At 37.9% G+C, this 19,914-nt stretch overlaps 1 protein-coding gene across 1 annotated transcript in view; it reads left to right on the top strand.

Annotated features, from left to right (window-relative positions):
* Window positions 1-19,914, top strand: part of RANBP9 (RAN binding protein 9) — an 89,718-nt gene that overhangs the window by 54,837 nt on the left and 14,967 nt on the right. The window contains exons 5-10 of the mRNA XM_082637890.1: window positions 3,750-3,772; window positions 11,903-12,087; window positions 14,809-14,921; window positions 16,237-16,345; window positions 17,883-18,073; window positions 19,381-19,525. Coding sequence (XP_082494016.1) covers window positions 3,750-3,772; window positions 11,903-12,087; window positions 14,809-14,921; window positions 16,237-16,345; window positions 17,883-18,073; window positions 19,381-19,525 — 766 coding nt within the window. The remainder of the gene's footprint in view (window positions 1-3,749; window positions 3,773-11,902; window positions 12,088-14,808; window positions 14,922-16,236; window positions 16,346-17,882; window positions 18,074-19,380; window positions 19,526-19,914) is intronic.

Below are 19,914 nucleotides of genomic sequence, written 5' to 3' on the forward strand. Positions count from 1 at the left end.
GCAAAAGGGAGCAGAAATAAAGTGAGCAAATAACAGCAAAACTATTAAAAGACAGGTGGCAAATAAATAGATTAATGAAAACATGAGGAAATCTATCCATTGTAAGACTAATAGGAAATCAGGGGTTTTAGTTGAATATGCATAATACTTCAGATTTTAAATTGTGTATAATTGTTACGCTCCCTTTTCTTACAAGTTGTTCGTTTTTGTTTTGTATTAAAGAAAGTATAAAGGATAGCAAAACTGATGCTTTAAAAGTAAAAAAGTTTCACATTATTTTACTGTTTGAAACATCCTTGATTCATGGCAAATTATTTCTGATGAGGTAAAGTGAAAAAAGGCAAAAACTAAGTAACTCCAGAAGGCAGAAAATTCGGTTTGCTTATTAATAGTATTTAAAAATTAAGCTGCAGATGGTATGCTTAGACATATAGTAAATGTTCTTTAATATAATACAAAAACTATTCTGTAATTTCATAGTAGAAAATTCTAAATTTTGGGCTACATTGGTAATAGTCTTTTTTTTTTTTTAGTGTCTCAGCATACTCCTTATATAAAGTTACTGTCTTCTTCATATTTACATTCGGCTTAAAACTTTTCCTCCTGATTATTAATATTGATTCTGAAGCCCTGTGCTGTCTAACTTAAAGGCTGTCACAAGTCCACAAAGATTCTTACATTCTTTTTGGTACAAGAATGTTGATAAAGGTCGCCATGCAGATTGTATGTATTTGTGATTTGATTGCTGTGGCAAACTGGTTTCCAGCAGGATACGGGCATTTTAGTGTATTTGTTGTTAGTGCTCAGCTCTGACTTACCAAAGCAGTTCACTGGCGTAGTCTTCGTTGGCTTGGCTGCTTAAGATATTGGCGATCTTAAAGTAAACCAGGAGAAATCTGCTTTTAGGTATGACCTTTGGTTCAAAAATGCAAAAGATGACATTTTTATTTATTTATTTATTTTTTTGCGGTACGCGGGCCTCTCACTGTTGTGGCCTCTCCCGTTGCGGAGCACAGGCTCCGGACGCGCAGGCCCATCGGCCATGGCTCACGGGCCCAGCCACTCCGCAGCATGTGGGATCTTCCCGGACCGGGGCACGAACCCGCGTCCCCTGCATCGGCAGGCGGACTCTCAACCACTGCGCCACCAGGGAAGCCCAAGACGACATTTTTAAAACCAAAATTAATCTTTTTACAGTTTTCAAACTTTATTCCAGAGAAGAAATTTTATTTTAGGAGATGAGAAGACCATAGGTGATGTGATATTATTTTTTTCCTATTAGATTTTCACAAGTATTTACACTGAAATTTTCTTCTGAGTAAGGAAGCTGTTTTTAAAATGTGAGATGCTGTTTAAGAAAAGGGTACCTAATGATAGGATCACATTCTAGAATTAAGTCACTTTGAAACATCTGGCATTATTCATTCATAAATTTAGTAAATATTTATTAAGCACATACAGAGGCAGTATAACAGTGGTCAGTATGGGTTCTTTAGTTGCCTGGGTTTATCTCCTGGCTTGGCTGTGTGACCTTATGCAAGTTACTTATGCCTCAGGTCATAAAATCAGATCACTATCAGATCACTACCTACCTTATTATTAGAGCAAACCAAAGTGATGCACGCGAAGTTCTCAAGTGATTGTCCGACACATAATGAGTATTCACTAAAGGTTATTTATTATTGTTGGCCAGGTGCTGGGGGTGCAGTGGTAAAACATTGGTGAGCAGAAAGTGTTCCACTGGAACAGAGGCCAGCAAGCTGTGGTGGCCCATGGGCCAAATTGGTCTCCTGTCTGTTTCCTACGTAAAGTTTCATTGGAACACAGCTACACCCATTCACTTATGTACTGTATATGGCTGCTTTCCTGCTACTGTAGCAGAATTGAGTAGTTGAAACAGAGACCACATGGCCTAGAGAGCAGAAAATATTTACTTGCTGGCCCTTTATAGAGTAGTGTGCTTATCTCTGGTCCAGATTCTAGCATCTAGAAGATAAGAAATTATTCAGTTACGCTTCCGTTGTATTTCCCAAAGTGGATAATTTCTGCCCCAAGGCTGATACATCTTTAGTTTCTGTCTCATGAAGGTTTTCAAAATATATATTTACTTACCATATAAAGAGAAATGGAAAGGTTTTTGAGAAAATAATTAAAGGAGAAACATTTCAGTATGCAAGTTAATTTATTTGAAATTTAAAAATTTTGTTTTATTGATTATCATTCATCAACTGAAGATAACTTTTCAAAAAGCCTCTTGATAATCAGATTAGGAAATAGGGGAAAAATTATTTTCTGTGTAAAATTTAGATAATTACACAGCTTGTTAAAGTGCCATCTTTGTGGTCTGAATATGTGTAGGTTGTGGATGCTGTATTTGGCAATGTTCAAAAGTATTAATCTATAGAAGTAAGTTGGGTTTTTCATTAGAGGTGTTGGTAAAGTAAGGATTTCAGTAATTACTGACAGAAGGGAATTTTTGCTAAAACAATATGAATTTAGACAATCTTTATCAATAGACATTTTTGAGGAAGATAATTGATTAGACTGCTGTTTTATGAAAAATGGTAGAAATATGTATGATCATATTTATTCTTGCTGCTTTCCGTGTTCTTTTTAGTTTTCTGAAATTTTTAGAATAAGTTCTCATATTCGTTTGGCCCACAGTCAGTTTGCTTTCTATTTATTAATGAAGCTGAAGGTAATCCGAATGTTTTACGGAGGGTGGGGGGATCTCCAGCTTCCCTTTTCCTTTTGACAAGCTAGCATGAGTTCACTGGTTTTTAAAAGTCATAAAAACAGTACTTTAATTACAAAGCACTGTTTTTACCATTTAGTTAAAAACATGTACAGTAAAGATTTATAGTCACTTTGCCTTTTGACTTTATTACTTTAATAAATGGAGTCAGATAGTTGTGTTTTCTGGTGATACAGCACAATTATAGAGCCATAGACTCTCAGGTGGGGAGAGAGGGACCGTACAGCTAATGCAACAGGGGGGCCTCCTTGTTCAGAAGGCGATGGGCACCGCAGCGGCGGTGGTGCCGGCATGCCTGTACTTTGTGTCAGTGTGTGTTTACACTGGAAGAGCTGCGCCTAACTGGCTCTCCAACACCGCCCCTCCCGTTCTTCTAGAGCTCAGTCTTTGTAAACGTGTGAATGAGGTCCTACAGAACTATTTGGTTTGCTTATTACCTTATTTTCAGCTAAGTAATATATTTGAATATTTGGAGGGAGGTTACACCATCACTCTGGGACGTCAGTAGATGTATTCCAGTGCTATTGCCATTGTTCAAGTGTATTTGGTACATGACTGTTGAAATTACTGTCAGCGGACATGTAAGAGAAATTCTCAACTGTATAAATCTTTGTCCTTTGAAGGAGGAATTAAAATTTTCTGTCCAGAGTAGTCAAAGCTCTGAGAATGTACTTTTATAAGATTTTTTTTAAAGGAAACAAAAGTACTATATTTTCTATTCACCCACCCCCCATTTTTAACAGAAAATCTTTCCTTTCCCCTCAACGTTATTTAAAAGATAAATATAGGTAAGGAAGATTAAATAGTAAGGTTGGATAAAGCAGCTTAGGTGTGAGTGAGAAAAAAATTAGTCTTATTATTTTATATTTAGCTTTTTAATTTTTTTCTTCCTTTGCTATTTTTTCCCTGCTTTTTAGTTAGAAATTCAGCTTGTCACCATACTCTGCCTTTGAAAAACAGCTTCTAATGCCACTTTTTTTTTTTTCCTTTTTAGGTATTGCTTTCACTGACTTACCGGTAAGACATAATTTCTTGTAAAAGTAGTTTTGTATTTTTAATTAAAAGTATATAAGGACTAGTACTAATCATGTTTAAAATGCAGTCTTATTGGTAATTAAGTTTATATGCCATGCCATGCATAGGCTAGAGCTCCTTTCTCAAGCTACCATTGGTCTGGACCATCAGAAGTTAACCTCCAAATTGCACTGGACACCATTGCCCAAGGGAACTTAGCTGTAGCTAAAAACGAAATGGGAAATGATTATTTAAAATACACTTTTTAGTATCACTGTGGATTCATTCGAAATACGTCTCTTTGGTATTGTTGGACTTTGTGGTAAGTGGCTGTACAACAATTCTAGTCATTTACTAATTCAGTGTATATTGAGTGTCACTGTGTTGCAGGTTCTGTGCCTGGGATACATTATTCAACAAAACAGATAAAGGGCTCTGTCCTCTTGGAGTATTCAAGCTGAGGAACTTAGAGGATAAATAATGCGTTAAAAATATTTTTAAAGGATTTAAATACTTTTTAAAGAAAGAGAAACAGTAGAGCTTGGGAGTACCAAAGACAGAACACACATGATATGATTTGCTCACCTTGGCTCAAGGTAATTCTTGAGCAGAGACTTTTGAGGAAGTGAGGGAGTTAACTAAATGGATACAGAGAACAAGAATGTTCCAGGAAGAGGGAATAGTTAGGGGAATGGTACTAAGGCAGTAGCATATCTGGCGTGTTTGAAGAATAGCATGAAGGGAGGTAGAGAGACATGAAAGCAGTAGGAGGTGAGTCAGATATGATGACAGGGAGGATGAGGAGATCATCTAGACCTTGAGGGACATTGTAAGGACTTGGGCATTTACTCTGAATGAAATACAAAGACACTGCAGAGTGTTAGTTATTATGATGTACTGGGATGAAAAATAGACTGCAGGGGGAGTAAGGGTAGAAGCAAGCCGACATGTGAAGGGCTATTGCAGAAGTTCAGGCAGGAGATGATGGTGACTCAGCATCACTAGAGATATAAGAAGTAGTTTGATTCTACATACCTTATTCCCCAAATCTAAGGCTCTATCAATTGTAATATGCATCATATGTAGCCCTAAGGGCGGGGGTGGGTGGAAACGAACAAACTAATAAACTACGATGAAGTGCTTTCTTATCATTTAGAATTTATATTTTATATTCACTGAATGATCTCTTCAGGTATTTAAATTTTTAATCAGTATCACATTACACACCTAAAAATGTTACAGTAAACAATATAAATTGATTAAGGTTTTCCCCAAACTTCTTCATGTTCAGAGTCCAACCTTTTAAAACACTTGTTCAGAGCTAATGTCTGTGCTTTTCTACGTGATATTGTCTTCTCTGCCATTAAGAACATTTCTTAAGAGTCCTCCATTATGTCTCTGGCACTTTCTTCCAAGCTCCTGACTGCATTGTGCAGGGTTTCATGTGCTCACTTTCTTCATATGACCGGAAGGTATTAACTAAAGGTTTTCTGACACAACAAGGACTCTGACATTCCTTTCTCAGTTGGTCCATAGTGGCTTGTTGACTAAAATGTCTTAGGAATTGCATTTATCCAGCTGTTTGACCAGGAAAAACAATCAAGACTCAAGAGTTTTTGGTGAGCTCATCCTTCAGCAAATTCACACCTATGCAGGTGGTGGCCAGTGCTGCCTCATGACAGCTGCCCAAACAGATGTAAGGTGCCCGTGATTATAAGATACACTCCAGCTCTAGAAATGTTTTGAGAGAGATGACAGGAGACTCAAAGGCAGAGAATAGACACCCTATCTATAGGTTATTAATCTTTCTGAAGAAAAATCCTAGAAAAACTAGAAGAAATCCAAGTTATAATAGAAAACAAGCCAGGGAAAATTTGGAGTCTTACAGATCAGAATTGCTCATCAAGAGGTGTTATTTGATAAGCAGTAATGGAAGAAGTGTTTATCTTTTTGAAAAAATATATAGTGTTAGGATTTTGTCTGTATACTACAGTAGGTTCCAAATGGATTAAAGAGTTAAATGATTGATAAATAAGATTTTTTAGAAATCTGAGAGCCAAGAGAATTTCCTGATGGATTGGATGTGAAAATGTAAGAAAGAGGATTTGACTTCAAGATTTTTGGCCTGAAGAATTGAAATAACGGAGATGCCACTTACTGATATGGAGAAGGCTGTATTTTAGGTGGAGCACTTTTGGGGGGGGGGATCTGTAGTTCATTTTGGATAAGTTAAGTGGACTGGTCAAGCATGCAGTTGGCTGTACAAGCCTGGAATTCAAGAGAGTGATCTGGGCTGGAGATGAAAATTTGGGAGTCACTGGCATTTCACTGTTTAAATTTCAAGTCATGAGACTGTTGGAAGTCAACAAGGGAGTATGTGCAGGCAGAGCAATGGAGCAAGGGCTGAGTTCTGGGGCGTGCCGTACTGGGGAGAAGAGAAGGAACCCGCAACAGGAAAGTGAGGAGCAGCGATCAGAGAGGTAGGAGGAAGACTAAGAGCTGGGTGTCCTCACAGCCGACTGAAGAAAATATATCCAGAAGGAAGGGGAAATTAACTGTGCCACATGCCACTGCAACATACCACCTAAGACATGGCTGTCGATCAGTGGGTTTAGCAGAGTGGAGGTCACTGGTGACCTTGTCGAGAGAGTTTCAGCAGAGTGACGGAGAAATCCTGACTGGGACGGGTTTAAGAGAGAATCGGAAGAGAGAAGCTATTATAGAGTATGGACAGCTTTGGAGGATTTTGACCACAGTGAGGAGTAAAGAAGTGGGATGTGGTAGCTGTTGGTAGAATGGGGAACAGTAGGAGGTTTTTTGTTAGATTCAGCAGGGTGTTTGCTGATGGAAACGATTCAGTAGCAAGAAACACAGTTGATGTTGTATACAGAGAGGAAAAGTAGCAATGATCATACCCTCGACTGGGTGTCGAGGGAAGTGATCCAGTGTGTTCAGTGGAAAGGGGAGGCTTTAGAGAAGAGCGGCTGGGGTGGGGGGTGGGCGGGGGTGTAGGTGCGGGCGCAGGTAGGCAGGTTCACGTGGCTCAGTATTGTTGCAGGGGTTTTGCTAAGGCTCCATTTCGGTTGGAGTTGGTTAAAGCAGGGGTCCCCAAACCCTGGGCTGTGGACTGGTGGCGGGCCGTGGCCTGTTGGGAACCGGGCCGCACAGCAGGAGGTGAGCGGCAGGCGATCGGTGAAGCTTCATCTGCTGCTCCCCGTCGCTCCCCACCGCTCCCCCTCACTCCGCACCGCTCCCGGTCGCTCCGCATCTCTCCCCACTGCTCCCCGTTGCTCCCCATCTCTCCCCACCGCTTCCCCTCACTCCCCACTGCTCCCGGTTGCTCCCCATCTCCCCACTGCTCCCCATCGCTCCCCGTCACTCCCCACTGCTCCCCATCTCTCCCCACCACTCCCCACCTCTCCCCCTCACTCCCTGTCGCTCCCCACCGCTCCCTGTCACTCGCCGTCACTCCCCACCACTCCCTGTCACTTCCCTTTTTTTTTTAATGATTGTGAGATCTGGGACTTCCACATGTCGCTCCCCACCTCTCCCCATCGCTTGCATTACCACCTGATTCCCCCCCACTCAGTCTGTGAAAAAATTGTCTTCCACAAAACCAGTCCCTGGTGCCAGAAAGGTTGGGGACCGCTGCCTTAAAGGGCCTACGTAGCTGGTTTGCTTTTCCTTTCTTCCCCCTCTTCTTGTGGCACTGAGCAAGTAAAACCAACTTGTCAGCAGATTTTGTTCCTCACTGATAGCTAGTGGGGATCATTTGAAAAAGGCTTAGCTAGTTGTAGACATGTTGACTTTTTTTTGTGTGTGTGTGGTACGCGGGTCTCTCACTGTTGTGGCCTCTCCCGTTGTGGAGCACAGGCTCCGGAAGCGCAGGCTCAGCGGCCACGGCTCACGGGCCCAGCCGCTCCGCAGCATGTGGGATCTTCCCGGACCGGGGCACGAACTCGTGTCCCCTGCATCGGCAGGCGGACTCTCAACCACTGCGCCACCAGGGAAGCCCGACATGTTGACTATTTTTGTGTTGCCTTCTGATTATTTTTTGTCCTGCTTTAGAATCACCAGTTCTATTTTTTGCCTCGTCTGTGATTAACCAAGGGTGATACTCAGCTCTGTAGCAGTGGGTAAAGTGGTGGTTATGGTGGTAGTTGTAAGTTTTCTTTTAACATACAGTGGCTCTGAGAGCTCTTTTTTTTTTTTTTTTTAATGACTGTGAGATCTGGGACTTCCACATGTAACATATCATTCTTCTACTTAAAAAGGAAAGAAGTTAGTCTTTCTCTTAAAGGCACCACCAAACAAGTGTTTCTGTGTTGTGTACCTGTGATCCTTTTCTAGCCAGTTGTAGCATTCAATCCCAATGGAGAGTATGTTCACAGAAAAAAAGTGTACCTATTATGGAACATAGGGTGCTTTACATCTCGGAAAACCTTAGATGTTTTTCAAAATGATCTTTCTTCCCCAGCCCACCTCACCAGTTTGAGAAATGTCCATGTATAAGCTGACTAATTCAGTTGGGATTAGATAAATTCTTTTGTTATAGAAGCTATTCACGTTTAAAATGATGCTGCTTTCCAGTTCCTGGGCCTGATTTGAAATCTACCTTTTATAGAAAGCATTATATGCTTCAATTTTCTTTAGAAAAAAATCTTTTATATATGAAAGAACAAAACTATGATATTGAGGATATAATTTTATTGTGTATACTTAGCTTTTGAATAGCATTTTTAGTAGCTGTCTTCATCTCTCATGGGTTAATAGAAATGAGACCTATGTATTTTTCTATTCTCTTCATAGAGACTTAAATTATTCTCACTTCTAATTCTACATAGGCAGGAGTGCTTTTTTTTTAAATTTAAAATCAGTTTCCCTGAAAACATTGTTTTACATATATCCATCATCTAGATAGATGCTACAGCATGGATGCACCTTGAAAACATTATGCGAAGTGAAAGAAGCCAGACAGAAAAAAACACCTATTGTATAATTATGTTGATATGAGATATCCAGAATAGACAAATCTTTGAAGTCAGAAAGTAGATTAGTGGTTGTCAGCGGCTAGGAACTGGGGGGTTACAGAGAGTGACTGCTAATAGGTATGGAGGTTTTTCCGGAGTGACGCAAATGTTGTAAAATTAGATGGTGATGGCTGCACAACTCTGTGACTATACTAAGACCCATTGCATTGTTGTATTCTGCTTTTAGAAATCTATAATTTAGCAATTTAAAAGTCTATTATATTTTTTTAAATTTGTAGTTTAGTCCGTTAAGGGCTGTGTCCTTAATCTCTCCCTCAAGTTTTAAGGTTGAGTAAGTGGTATAAAAGGTACAGTTAGTTACTTTTCATTGAGCTTAAACTGACTTGGTCAGTTTTAGTTTTTTTATCACTTTCTGATTACAGAAGGTAATATAGAGTGTTAAATAGTCAAATGGTAAATATTTATAAATACAGGAATGTATAAAAGAGAAGTTCCTTATAATCCCAGCTTCTGTAGATACAATGATTGTGTTGAGTGTATACCCTTCTAGATCTGTTTTAAACTTACGTTAGCCAGTATCTCCATAATTAAATGTAGGATGGAAGAAGACGAGGTCATAGTTGAAGCACTGTTCTATAGCTTGCTTTCTTCATTTAGTAATGTAGTTTGGGCCTCTTTCTGTGTCAGTATACACATTTTTAACTCTTCTTTTTGCTTGTTTTTATAATAACTTATTGTATGATGTACTACCACAATTTGAAGATGTACATTTTTGCATATATTAACATTTATGATATGGGGTGCATCTTAGAATCCATGGCCTGTCAGTTTAATGGGCAGTGTTTTTGCTTAGACATAAAATAATGGTAAATCTTGTAGTTAGTGGGGTCTGAGCTTCAAAGATTGTGGTATATAATACCACCTGTGAATAGACATTCTTTTTTTTTTTTTTTTTTTTTTTTTTTTTTTTTTTTTTTTTTTTTTTGCGATATGTGCGCCTCTCACTGTTGTGGCTTCTCCCATTGCGGAGCACAGGCTCCGGACATGCAGGCTCAGCGGCCATGGCTCACGGGCCCAGCCGCTCCACGGCATGTGGGATCTTCCCGGACCGGGGCACAAACCCATATCCCCTGCATCAGCAGGCGGACTCCCAACCACTGCGCCACCAGGGAAGCCCTAGACATTCTTTTTAATTTTTTATTTGCTATTACAGATCATGCTGTGGTACATATATCTTTGCACATGTTTGTTTTTCTGTGGGATTAATTTCTTACAAGTGAAATTGCCTTGTCAGTTTTAATAGATTTTGCTGAATTTCTTTTTTTAAAAGGTTCTGTGGGTTCACATTGGTGCGTACAGTGGATGAGAGGGCTTATTTTCCCAACGTTCATCAGCACTGGGTATTCTCAGTCTTTAAAATCTTAATCTGCCGTGCAAAAATACCTGTTTATTTTAATTTGCATTTTAAAAAGTTCACTATGTCTCTTCATATTTTTATCATCTTTTATTTCTTCAAATTGCCTATCTATTGCCAATTAAATTTTTTTGAACTAGTAATCTTTGTCCTCCTATATCGTGAGAATATTTTTTGGAACATTGATGCTTATATGTGTGGCAGATTGTTTTCTATAAAGTCTAGTTTTCTTGACATAAGAGTCTTTGGCTTTATATATTTTTGTTTCAAAGTATGTCACAATTTTGTAATGGGGTTTCATGAAAAGAATACTGTGCTACGAGTAGAGAGCCATGAGTTTTTTCCTTTATGTGTGTCATTAACAAGCTGTGTGCTTTTGGAGACACCCCTTAAGCTCTTTAGGTCTCAGTTTTCTCATTGGTGAAATGAGAAGGTTGTAATAAGTATCTCACTTGTCTTCGGCTTAAAATTCTATTAACTTGCAGGTTTTGTTGATTGTTAAGAATCAGTACATTTGTTCAGTTCCTTTGTGTGCATTGCGTTACCATTTATTTCCCTAATCCGGTGTGAGTATATTTCTCAATATTTTGACACAGTACTCCTTCTGTTTCTGATTTTGGTTGCTTGGTTGGTCAGCTGATTTTAAAAACACCCTCTTAGCTTTTTGCAGTGAAATCTGTCTAAGCACCTTATATGTACACACGAATTATACTCAATCTTTACCTAATTTTGTACTGAAAATACTTGTGATAACCATTAAAGCAAAGAGATAAGGCATAAATACAGAGACTGACGATGAAGTAGGGTTTGGAGTTACAGAAAGAAAAATTGAACTTAGATTTGGTGTTAAATAAACCTGTGTTCTAATCACACCTCTGCCATAGTGTAGAGCAACTGTGAGCAAGTTAATTTACCCCTAATCCTCAGTTTCTGTATCTTTGTAATGCAAATAATAATAATAATGATTTAACAGGATAATTATAATGATTAAACCTGGCCGTTTAGTAGACATTCAGTAACTTATTCTCCCTTTAAATGTAACAACTAGGGATAGAGCCAAAAGAAGGACTCCTGTATTTTTTGTACAAAATTTTTGAAGCTATTAAACTTGATTGTTTTACCTCGAAATCTTGGAGTAAATGCATTTCTTCATGAATCTGAATATTTAAATCCATCCTTTCCTTTTCTTGAAATGTGCGCGTTTTATTTTTATGACACTGTTTTGCTTATAATTAAGTTCTTATCACGATCCCTTAATAAAGGCATCCCAGATGTACAGATAAGTGAAATTATAAAATAGTACGTGCCCAGTTAGGATGTACGTTCATAGTAACTAGCTTTCACGTGCAGTTTCTAGAAATGCATCACTTATATCATACATAGAAGGATAAACCTGCGTTATACTTGAATCTCTACAACTATTATATGACATATTCTTAAGAGCAAGAATGGTGTCTTCATTTATTAGAAGTATAATGCCACATGGTCTCTGAATAAATAAGTAGCTTAGGTTGCTGCATAATTTTTTTGATGATTAGATCACAGGAAGTGATAGTTTTCATCCAGCATATAATGTATTTTAGATGATTTGCTTTAGTCTTCCTCTACTAGTTTTTGAGATTTTAAAATATTTATGAAGTAAATTTGTAGTTCTGTAGCATTTGAAAGAATGAATATGTTTTTAACATAAAAGGGATAGATGTTTAGCAAAATGTGTTTGTCTTACAGCCCAATTTATATCCTACTGTGGGGCTCCAGACACCAGGAGAAGTCGTCGATGCTAATTTTGGGCAACATCCTTTCGTGTTTGATATAGAAGATTACATGCGAGAGTGGAGAACCAAAATACAGGCACAGATAGACCGGTTTCCAGTTGGAGATCGAGAAGGAGAGTGGCAGACCATGATACAAAAGTAAGTGAAGAAATGTGAATTGACATATTCAAAAGTACATTTTTTATAAAACATCTCATCCTTTTGGTATGAAAGACTATTTATTGAAGCTTTTTAATCTCTTAATATATATTCTAATGATTTTAATGTATTAATAATGTTTGATTTGGTGACACACATACCAAATTGTATTTTAGTCTGATTTATTAATTTGCTGGAAGAAATAAAGTGACACTAGATCTCTTAGGTTAATTCATTTGTTATCCTTAGTAACAGGATTTAACGGTTTCCATAGGTTACATGATTCAACTATTAATAGTGCCAATGCAAAAGATAAATTCAGAAAGATAATTTAGATTGTATAATTCAGCATTGTGGTATTTGGACATGAACTTGGCTATGTTGTTCAGCAGTAATGTAAATATTTATGAAGAAAAAATTATTGCTCAGTAAGAATAAGCATAAAAATTATGGTGTAATTTACATACTGGAATACAGACTTGATGTGTACATTTCACGTTTCAGGATTTGGCTAAATTTTTCCAGTGAATGGGTTGCTGTGTAAGAATGATATCAGCTATTTTTGTTTACTAGGATCCCTTTTTTTTTTTTCTGACTAAAAGCCTCCAGCTTAAGGAATTTTTAAAACTCCATTTACTTATTGTGTATTCTATAATTAGCCATTTAAGAGGAGCTAAAGGGAATAAAGACCAAGGGACAGTGAGTATGGAGTTAAGATGCCTCAGTGCGGGTTAGGTACTTAGGAGTCAGTAGTAACAGCGGAGGGTGGGCAGCAGCGGAGCGAACAGTGGGTGTCAGTCAAAGTGCTGCTTATCTCAGCTCATTTTTTACCCAAAATTTTCCACTTGTTTTTTTAGGCAGCTTTTTATGAAAAGGTAGAATTCCAATATGGAAGTCAGCAGGAAAATGTAACTCCTGTGACAGTCAACTTTTTAGACTATGCCTTTGCTTGAAAGGCTGGCCATGACACATGAATGTCAGTAGTACTGAATAGTAGCTCTTAGAACTTGAAATAGTGTAGACTTTAAAATAAATACCAGTAAGTTGAAATTGTCATTCTCCCTACTGTAATCTAACCTGAGAACATTAAAGATACCATCAGCTTGACACAGTTCATCTTAAATGTCTGTATGATTGCTTTGAACAGTCTTAAATTTACAAATCTAATAAAGCTATGCATGTTTTTTGGAGGAGATAATTTTGGACATGATGATGATTCTGAAAACAAGCTTTTTCCCTAGAGCTGTTATCAGAGCCTCAACACTAGTATTTTGTCTTGCACAGTTGAAAGAATAGTGAAACTGACTCAGAATCCCATAGTTGCCATGAGTTAGAGTTGGAGCTAGGATAGACTACTCTCTGGGGGTCACATCTCTTAATGCTTTGAAAATGGTTACCACTGAGCATCATGGCAGGATAGTTGTAGAGGAGGCATTGTTTATCTTAATCCTATAGCCAGGGTTCAGTGAGGGCACCCTCCCCTACCCCATGCTTCACAAGATTGATACTCACCGTGACCTCCTGGGAAATCCATTTTAAGAGGTTCTCCCCTACCCTCTTAAATTAATTTGAATAATTAGATAAAATAAAATGAAAAAAATCTGGTTCTTAGAGATCCTCCCCTCTGCCACCTCAGTCCCCTTTTCCTGAACCACTGCTTTGCACCGTTTTCTCATGGACCCCTTAGTTGTGCTGGATGGAGACAGGTTTAAAAGTTGGATGTTTAGAGAGATATTGGGTATTCGATTTAATATCGTGTAGTCAACGATAGTTTTTCTAACGTTTTGTGGTTAGATGTAAATGCCGACACCACTTGGTAGCTTTTTTTTTTTTTTTTTTTTTTGCGGTACGCGGGCCTCTCACTGTTGTGGCCTCTCCCTTTGCGGAGTGCAGGCCCAGCGGCCATGGCTCACAGACCCAGCTGCTCCGCGGCATGTGGGATCTTCCCGGACCGGGGCACGAACCCATGTTCCCTGCATTGGCAGGCGGACTCTCAACCACTGCGCCACCAGGGAAGCCCTTGGTAGCTTTTTTAAAAAAGAAACTTTCTCTTTGGCAGTGTCACATGTAAATCATATTTGAGGAATTAATGTCCTGTGCACGACCATACTAACTGATTTAGATTAGAAGGCTGACTCCTCATTGATTAATATTATCACCCTCATAGATTTTGTTCTGGAAGATTCTCTCCCTGGGTTCACCTTAGTATTTTTTGTGTTCACACCTTGTGATCCCATCTTACGTAACTGATGGATAAAGAAAATGGTTCAACTACAGAACACAAAGAGTTAATCTGTTGTTTTTAAATTGTTTTATTTTACAAAATGCCAACACTTTACTAGGATAAGTCATATGATAAAGATAAAATAGAAATTATGGTTAGTACGATTGAATAAGGATGGGAAATAATAGGAAAGGACCTGGGGATAATGGAGTACCAAGAATCAAAGTCATTTAATGTCCTTGATTCTCTGGTAATACTTATTTCTAGGGAGAGTAGTCTCACCTCAGCATTTGCAGTTATCTTTTTGGAAATACTACATGAATAAGACAAAATGATTTTTTTTAACTTATTTTAAAGTTGAGGTACTTAAAGCCTTAATTGTTCCAAGGGCATAGGTTGGTCTTATAATATCAGAGTAGACCTTGTTTATATAAATTGTAGTATGAAGCATGTATTCTCTTGACTAAAAGATGTGTGTTTCTTCTTTTTATTTTAAGAATGGTTTCATCTTATTTAGTCCACCATGGGTACTGTGCCACAGCAGAGGCCTTTGCCAGATCTACAGACCAGACCGTTCTAGAAGAATTAGCTTCCATTAAGAATAGACAAAGTAAGGACCCTGTGGTGCATGGCTAACACTTGTTTTCAGATTATAGGTTTGGTTACATTGATTTTTAGAAATTTTATTTTTTTAATTAAAATTTTTTCAAATATATTAACTTGAAATTATGCCTCTGAAATTTATTTTTATTGACATTTTTGTAGATTACATTAAAAATTCACTTATTAGCATTCTGGATGTAGAAAGATACAATTTTGGAGAAATTTTTGTAAAAATGTTTGCCATTTTTTCTTAAAATAAAATATGTTTTCTCGAGCTTTCAGGAAGTAAACATATACTACACAGTGTTTTTTTAAATTGGTAAAGTAGTCCATGATTAGATGTTAGTGGAGATAACATGTAAAATAAATTTAAGTATCTTTGCATTTAAATTGCTGTCTAAATTTAAGATAGTATTGATCTTAAGTATTTATTGCTTAGGTCCTGGTGCTTGTGGCCAGAGCCGTGGAGTCTGTTCTGACCAGGGCAGGTCAGCATAACAGCTGGTCCACAGTAGCCATCCTAAGATTGGTGCTGTTAGGCCATCAGGGAGGGCATGGCTTGATGAAAGTATAGGGATGAAAACAAGACATTACGGGTGAGATCGTGCTGGATGACAACAAATTTTTTACCGGTCAGACTGCTGTGATAGCAGTGATGCCACTGCGTTGTAGCTAATCGTGTGCTTTTGCCTGTCTTGCTCTGGCGAGCAGGAGGTGGCCGCTTACCCTTCGCATCCCCATCATCTAACCCACAGGGGCTGCTCACTGAGTAGCTGTTGGATTCAGGTCTTACTCAAAGGCTAGCATTTGTTTAGTACTGGGTTCAAAAGGTTATAGTATTTGATAAGACACTTTTGGAATATTATTTCTTTAATGTTTCCTATTGTCTTTTTTTAAAAAAAAACCCACTTTTATTGAGGTATGGTTGACATGTTAAAAACTGTACATACTTAGCATATACACCTCGCTGAGATTGGAGATAAGTATATATCCATGAAATCATCACCACAGTGTATGCCATAACGTACCCATCTTTTTCATTTTAGTGTTAAGTACATCAGTATTGCTTAACAGGTATTTTTCCTATGCTACTTGTATGTGAGTTTGTGGGGGTTTTTAGTAGTTTATTAAAGTACTTGTTTTTCTAATTTTTTAATTTGTCTGAAAATGTTCGTTGACGTAGAAACTGAGTTAGAAAAAGAGGTGGAAAGTAATCATAATTTATTTAAACATTTTTTACTAAATTTTTTTGAGGGTCCACTAAGCTTCTGTTTCTATTCTTTTTTAAAAAAATTTATCTTTTGTTTTCTTTTTCTAAATAGGAATTCAGAAATTGGTGTTAGCAGGAAGAATGGGAGAAGCCATTGAAACAACACAACAGTTATACCCAAGTTTACTTGAAAGAAATCCCAATCTCCTTTTCACATTAAAGTGAGTTTAATAAAATGTTATATTAATTATACATGTGTGTATTATATAATCAAAATTATTTTCATACTTTAATAGTTTTAATTTTTGTTTTACCTTGTTTCAGATATTTGGATATAATTTTGTAATGTAGCCCCTGTATGTGACAGGTTATAGAATGTGCTTCTGTGTCGAGGACTGTGGGCAGAAGGCAGCTGTTGCTTTGTGTTTGCGCTCTGTCATTCTGTCCCTGTGTCTGAGAATGTGAAAGTCTGACTTAGAAGATGGGTGTCTATTTTTCCTCCCGTAAAGTGCCTTATAGTAAGTTTGGGGCATTTTTAAAAACTGTGGTAAAAATATACATAAAATTTGCCATTTTTGCATGTACAGTTTTCTGGTATTCACATTGTTTCTGGTACATTCACATTGTTCTTCAGCCATAACCAACCATCCCTTTCTAGAACTTTTTTCATTATCCGAGACTGAAACTTGGTACCCATTAAACACTGACTCCCCATTTCTCTCTCTCCCCCCAGCTCCTGGCAACCACCGTTCTACTTTCTGTCTCTATAAATTTGAATTTGACTGCTCTAAATACCTTATATAAATGGAATCATAAAATATTTGTCCTTGGTAACTGCTTTGTCTCACTTAGCATAATGGGTGTACAAATATATGTTAGAGTCCCTGCTTTCAGTTCTTTTGCGTATACACTCAGAAGGGGAATTGTTGACCATGTGATAATTTTGTGTTTAATTTTTTGAAAATTAGTCCTCACAGTTCCATAGCCCTGCACTATTTTACATTCCCACCAACAGTGTACAAGAGTTACAGTTTCTCCACATCCTCACCAGCACTTGTTATTTTCTGTTTCTTTTGTTTTTGTTTTTTTCATAAATAATAGCCATCCTAACTTGGCATTTTTTAATTGGTCGTATGAATCTTCGTCATTTTAAAATTCAGATGTTATTAAGTTTAAGATTTAAACTCTTCAAGCACCAGAAATTCTAAGCCCAGTGTCAAAATTGTCTTGCTTTAGAATCAAAGTTAAAATGTGGCCTGTTTTGGTTAAGAGGGATGAGGAAACTTGGGGACTTAGGCTCTTACTTTGTATGTAGGTAGGTATGTATATAAAAGTACATGTTTGTAAAGCAATTATACTCCAATAAAGATGTTAAAAAAAATACATGATGTTCTTATGTACTATTTGGTTTGCTTCCAAGTGCAAATATTATTTTGATTATTTTAGCTAAAAAAAATGAGGTCCATTTTGGTTTGTTTATTATAGCTACAGATAGATTTTCATTTTCTTAGTAAATCTCGATTAAAGGCGATACAATGTCTTCTGCATTATGCTCTCATTTTTCTGGAAAATTTTAAATTGATTCTAAGCAGTACAGTATATGGAACCATGTTTAGTACTTTTAGCGTACTATCTAAAGGCCACATTTACTGATAAATACAAGTTCTTAAAACATTTCCTTTCAGAAATCTGTTGCTATTAAATAAACAAACAGTAATTTGAAGATCATGTAAGTAAATTTTTCTTTTCTCTTTTTAGAGTGCGTCAGTTTATAGAAATGGTGAATGGTACAGATAGTGAAGTACGATGTTTGGGAGGCCGAAGTCCAAAATCTCAAGACAGTTACCCTGTGAGTCCTCGACCTTTTAGTAGTCCAAGTATGAGCCCCAGCCACGGAATGAGTGTCCACAGTTTAGCATCAGGCAAAGGAAGTGCTGCACATTTTTCTGGTGAGGTTCAGTCTTACGACATTATCTTAAAATTTTTACCCTTCTTCGTGGTTTTGCACCAAAATAAAATTTTTTTAAAAATCTAGACGTTTCTGCTAGGCGTTTGACACATTTGTATACTTGATCTCAAGATGTTCTGGAGGAAAGATTGTGGGTGGGTCAGATTCATGTGGTTTTAGTACCAGGAAGTGACTTAAAGATGAGCTGTTTCTAAGAACAGGCTATTAACAGATCTCCATAAGTGAAGATCTCCACATTTGTACACTTGCTCTCAAGATGTTCTGGAGGAAAAATTGTGGGTGGGTCAGATTCACGTGTTTTTAGTACCAGGAAGTGACTTAAAGATGAGCTGTTTCTAAAAACAGGTTATTAACAGATCTCCATAAATGAAGGGCAACATTCAAGTTGTCTCTAGAAATTATATCAGAGATGTTTGGTAATGAGAAGGTAATTGTGTGTTTTAGGAAAGGATAACTGTAAAGGCGGTGACATGGCTGTGGTGTCTGAAGCCACCGATCACCATACCCAGCTGCCTAGCCGGGCTGCCTCCTGCTCACTCTTTCCCAGCCAAGCCGCCGGCAAGAGTCAGCTCTGCCTGTTCATTTCCTCCTATCCTTTTCTGGACTCGCCAAGGCCTTTGGTGTTCTCTCAATTAAAATTCTCTCCTTTCTTGGCTCTTATGACATCACTTCTGCAGGTTTATTTCTGATCCTTCTCAGTCTTTTTCCTTTGCTTGTCTCTTTAATTCTGTTTTTCCCAAGGTATTATCTTTCCTCTGTACGTTTAACGTTCTAAAGCAGAAGTCAGATACTGTTTCCTGTCCTTTCAAAGAGTAGAGCAACACCTTTGCTCTTTCTCACTCAGCATATACCTTTCTAGCTGCTGCCTCTCAGCCTGTTTACATCACCATCCTGCACAGTGTGCGTGATTCTCATGTTTGTGTCCTTAGTCACCAGCCCTCTGACACCATGTGTCACGTCAGGCTTGGACAGATTCTTAGCCTCGGTGTATTCATATGTAAAATGGGTTTATGATAACTCTGGGCTTCATGGGCAGGGGCTGGGGGGTTGTGAGGATTAAATGAGACCCATAATAAAGCCTTCAGTAAATATAGGAGGAGATGACAGCTCACAATTAAGTATGCTTATGTTCTTTCAAAGAAGTTATCCATTAGTTTTCTATTTAAATAGTCCATTGACGTTCCTGCATTATAAAAGTCTGAAATACATGAACAGAATATGGTACATCTGTTACAACCTTATGTGTTTGTTTCTATTTTTATAAAGTTTCTTTTTCTTTTTTCCCAGGTTTTGAAAGTTGTAGTAATGGTGTAATATCAAATAAAGCACATCAGTCATATTGCCATAGTAAACACCAGTCGTCCAGTTTGAATGTACCAGAACTGAACAGTATAAACATGTCAAGGTCACAGCAAGTTAATAACTTCACCAGGTAATGATATCCCTAGCTTTTGCGTTACTATAAGCAACCTTAATTATAGGTGTCATCATGTTTAATAATTTGGAGAAATTGAGTTAGATGGTCCATAGTGGGGGTCTGAGAGTTCCCAAGCTCCCAGAGGTTAAAAGGATGGGGAGTAAGTTCCCCAAAGCTTTCTGTTCTCCTAGTGTTCATGGAGGCTCGTCCTTCGGTTCCTTCCCCTTCCTCTACGTCACTCTTCCCTCTAGTCGGGTGACAGGGACACGTCCAGGGTTCTTCTGCATTTCATCTTCCTGCCACCACAGACCCGTCCAGGTGGTTACGTACATGCCACTTGTTATGTTTCCAAGTGAAGTCACAATAGTATATTTAACCTCTGCAGTTAACATATGATACAGTTA

This window comes from Mesoplodon mirus, assembly GCF_964341445.2.
Source record: "Mesoplodon mirus genome assembly, chromosome: 12".
Classification (NCBI taxonomy): Eukaryota; Metazoa; Chordata; class Mammalia; order Artiodactyla; family Ziphiidae; genus Mesoplodon; species Mesoplodon mirus.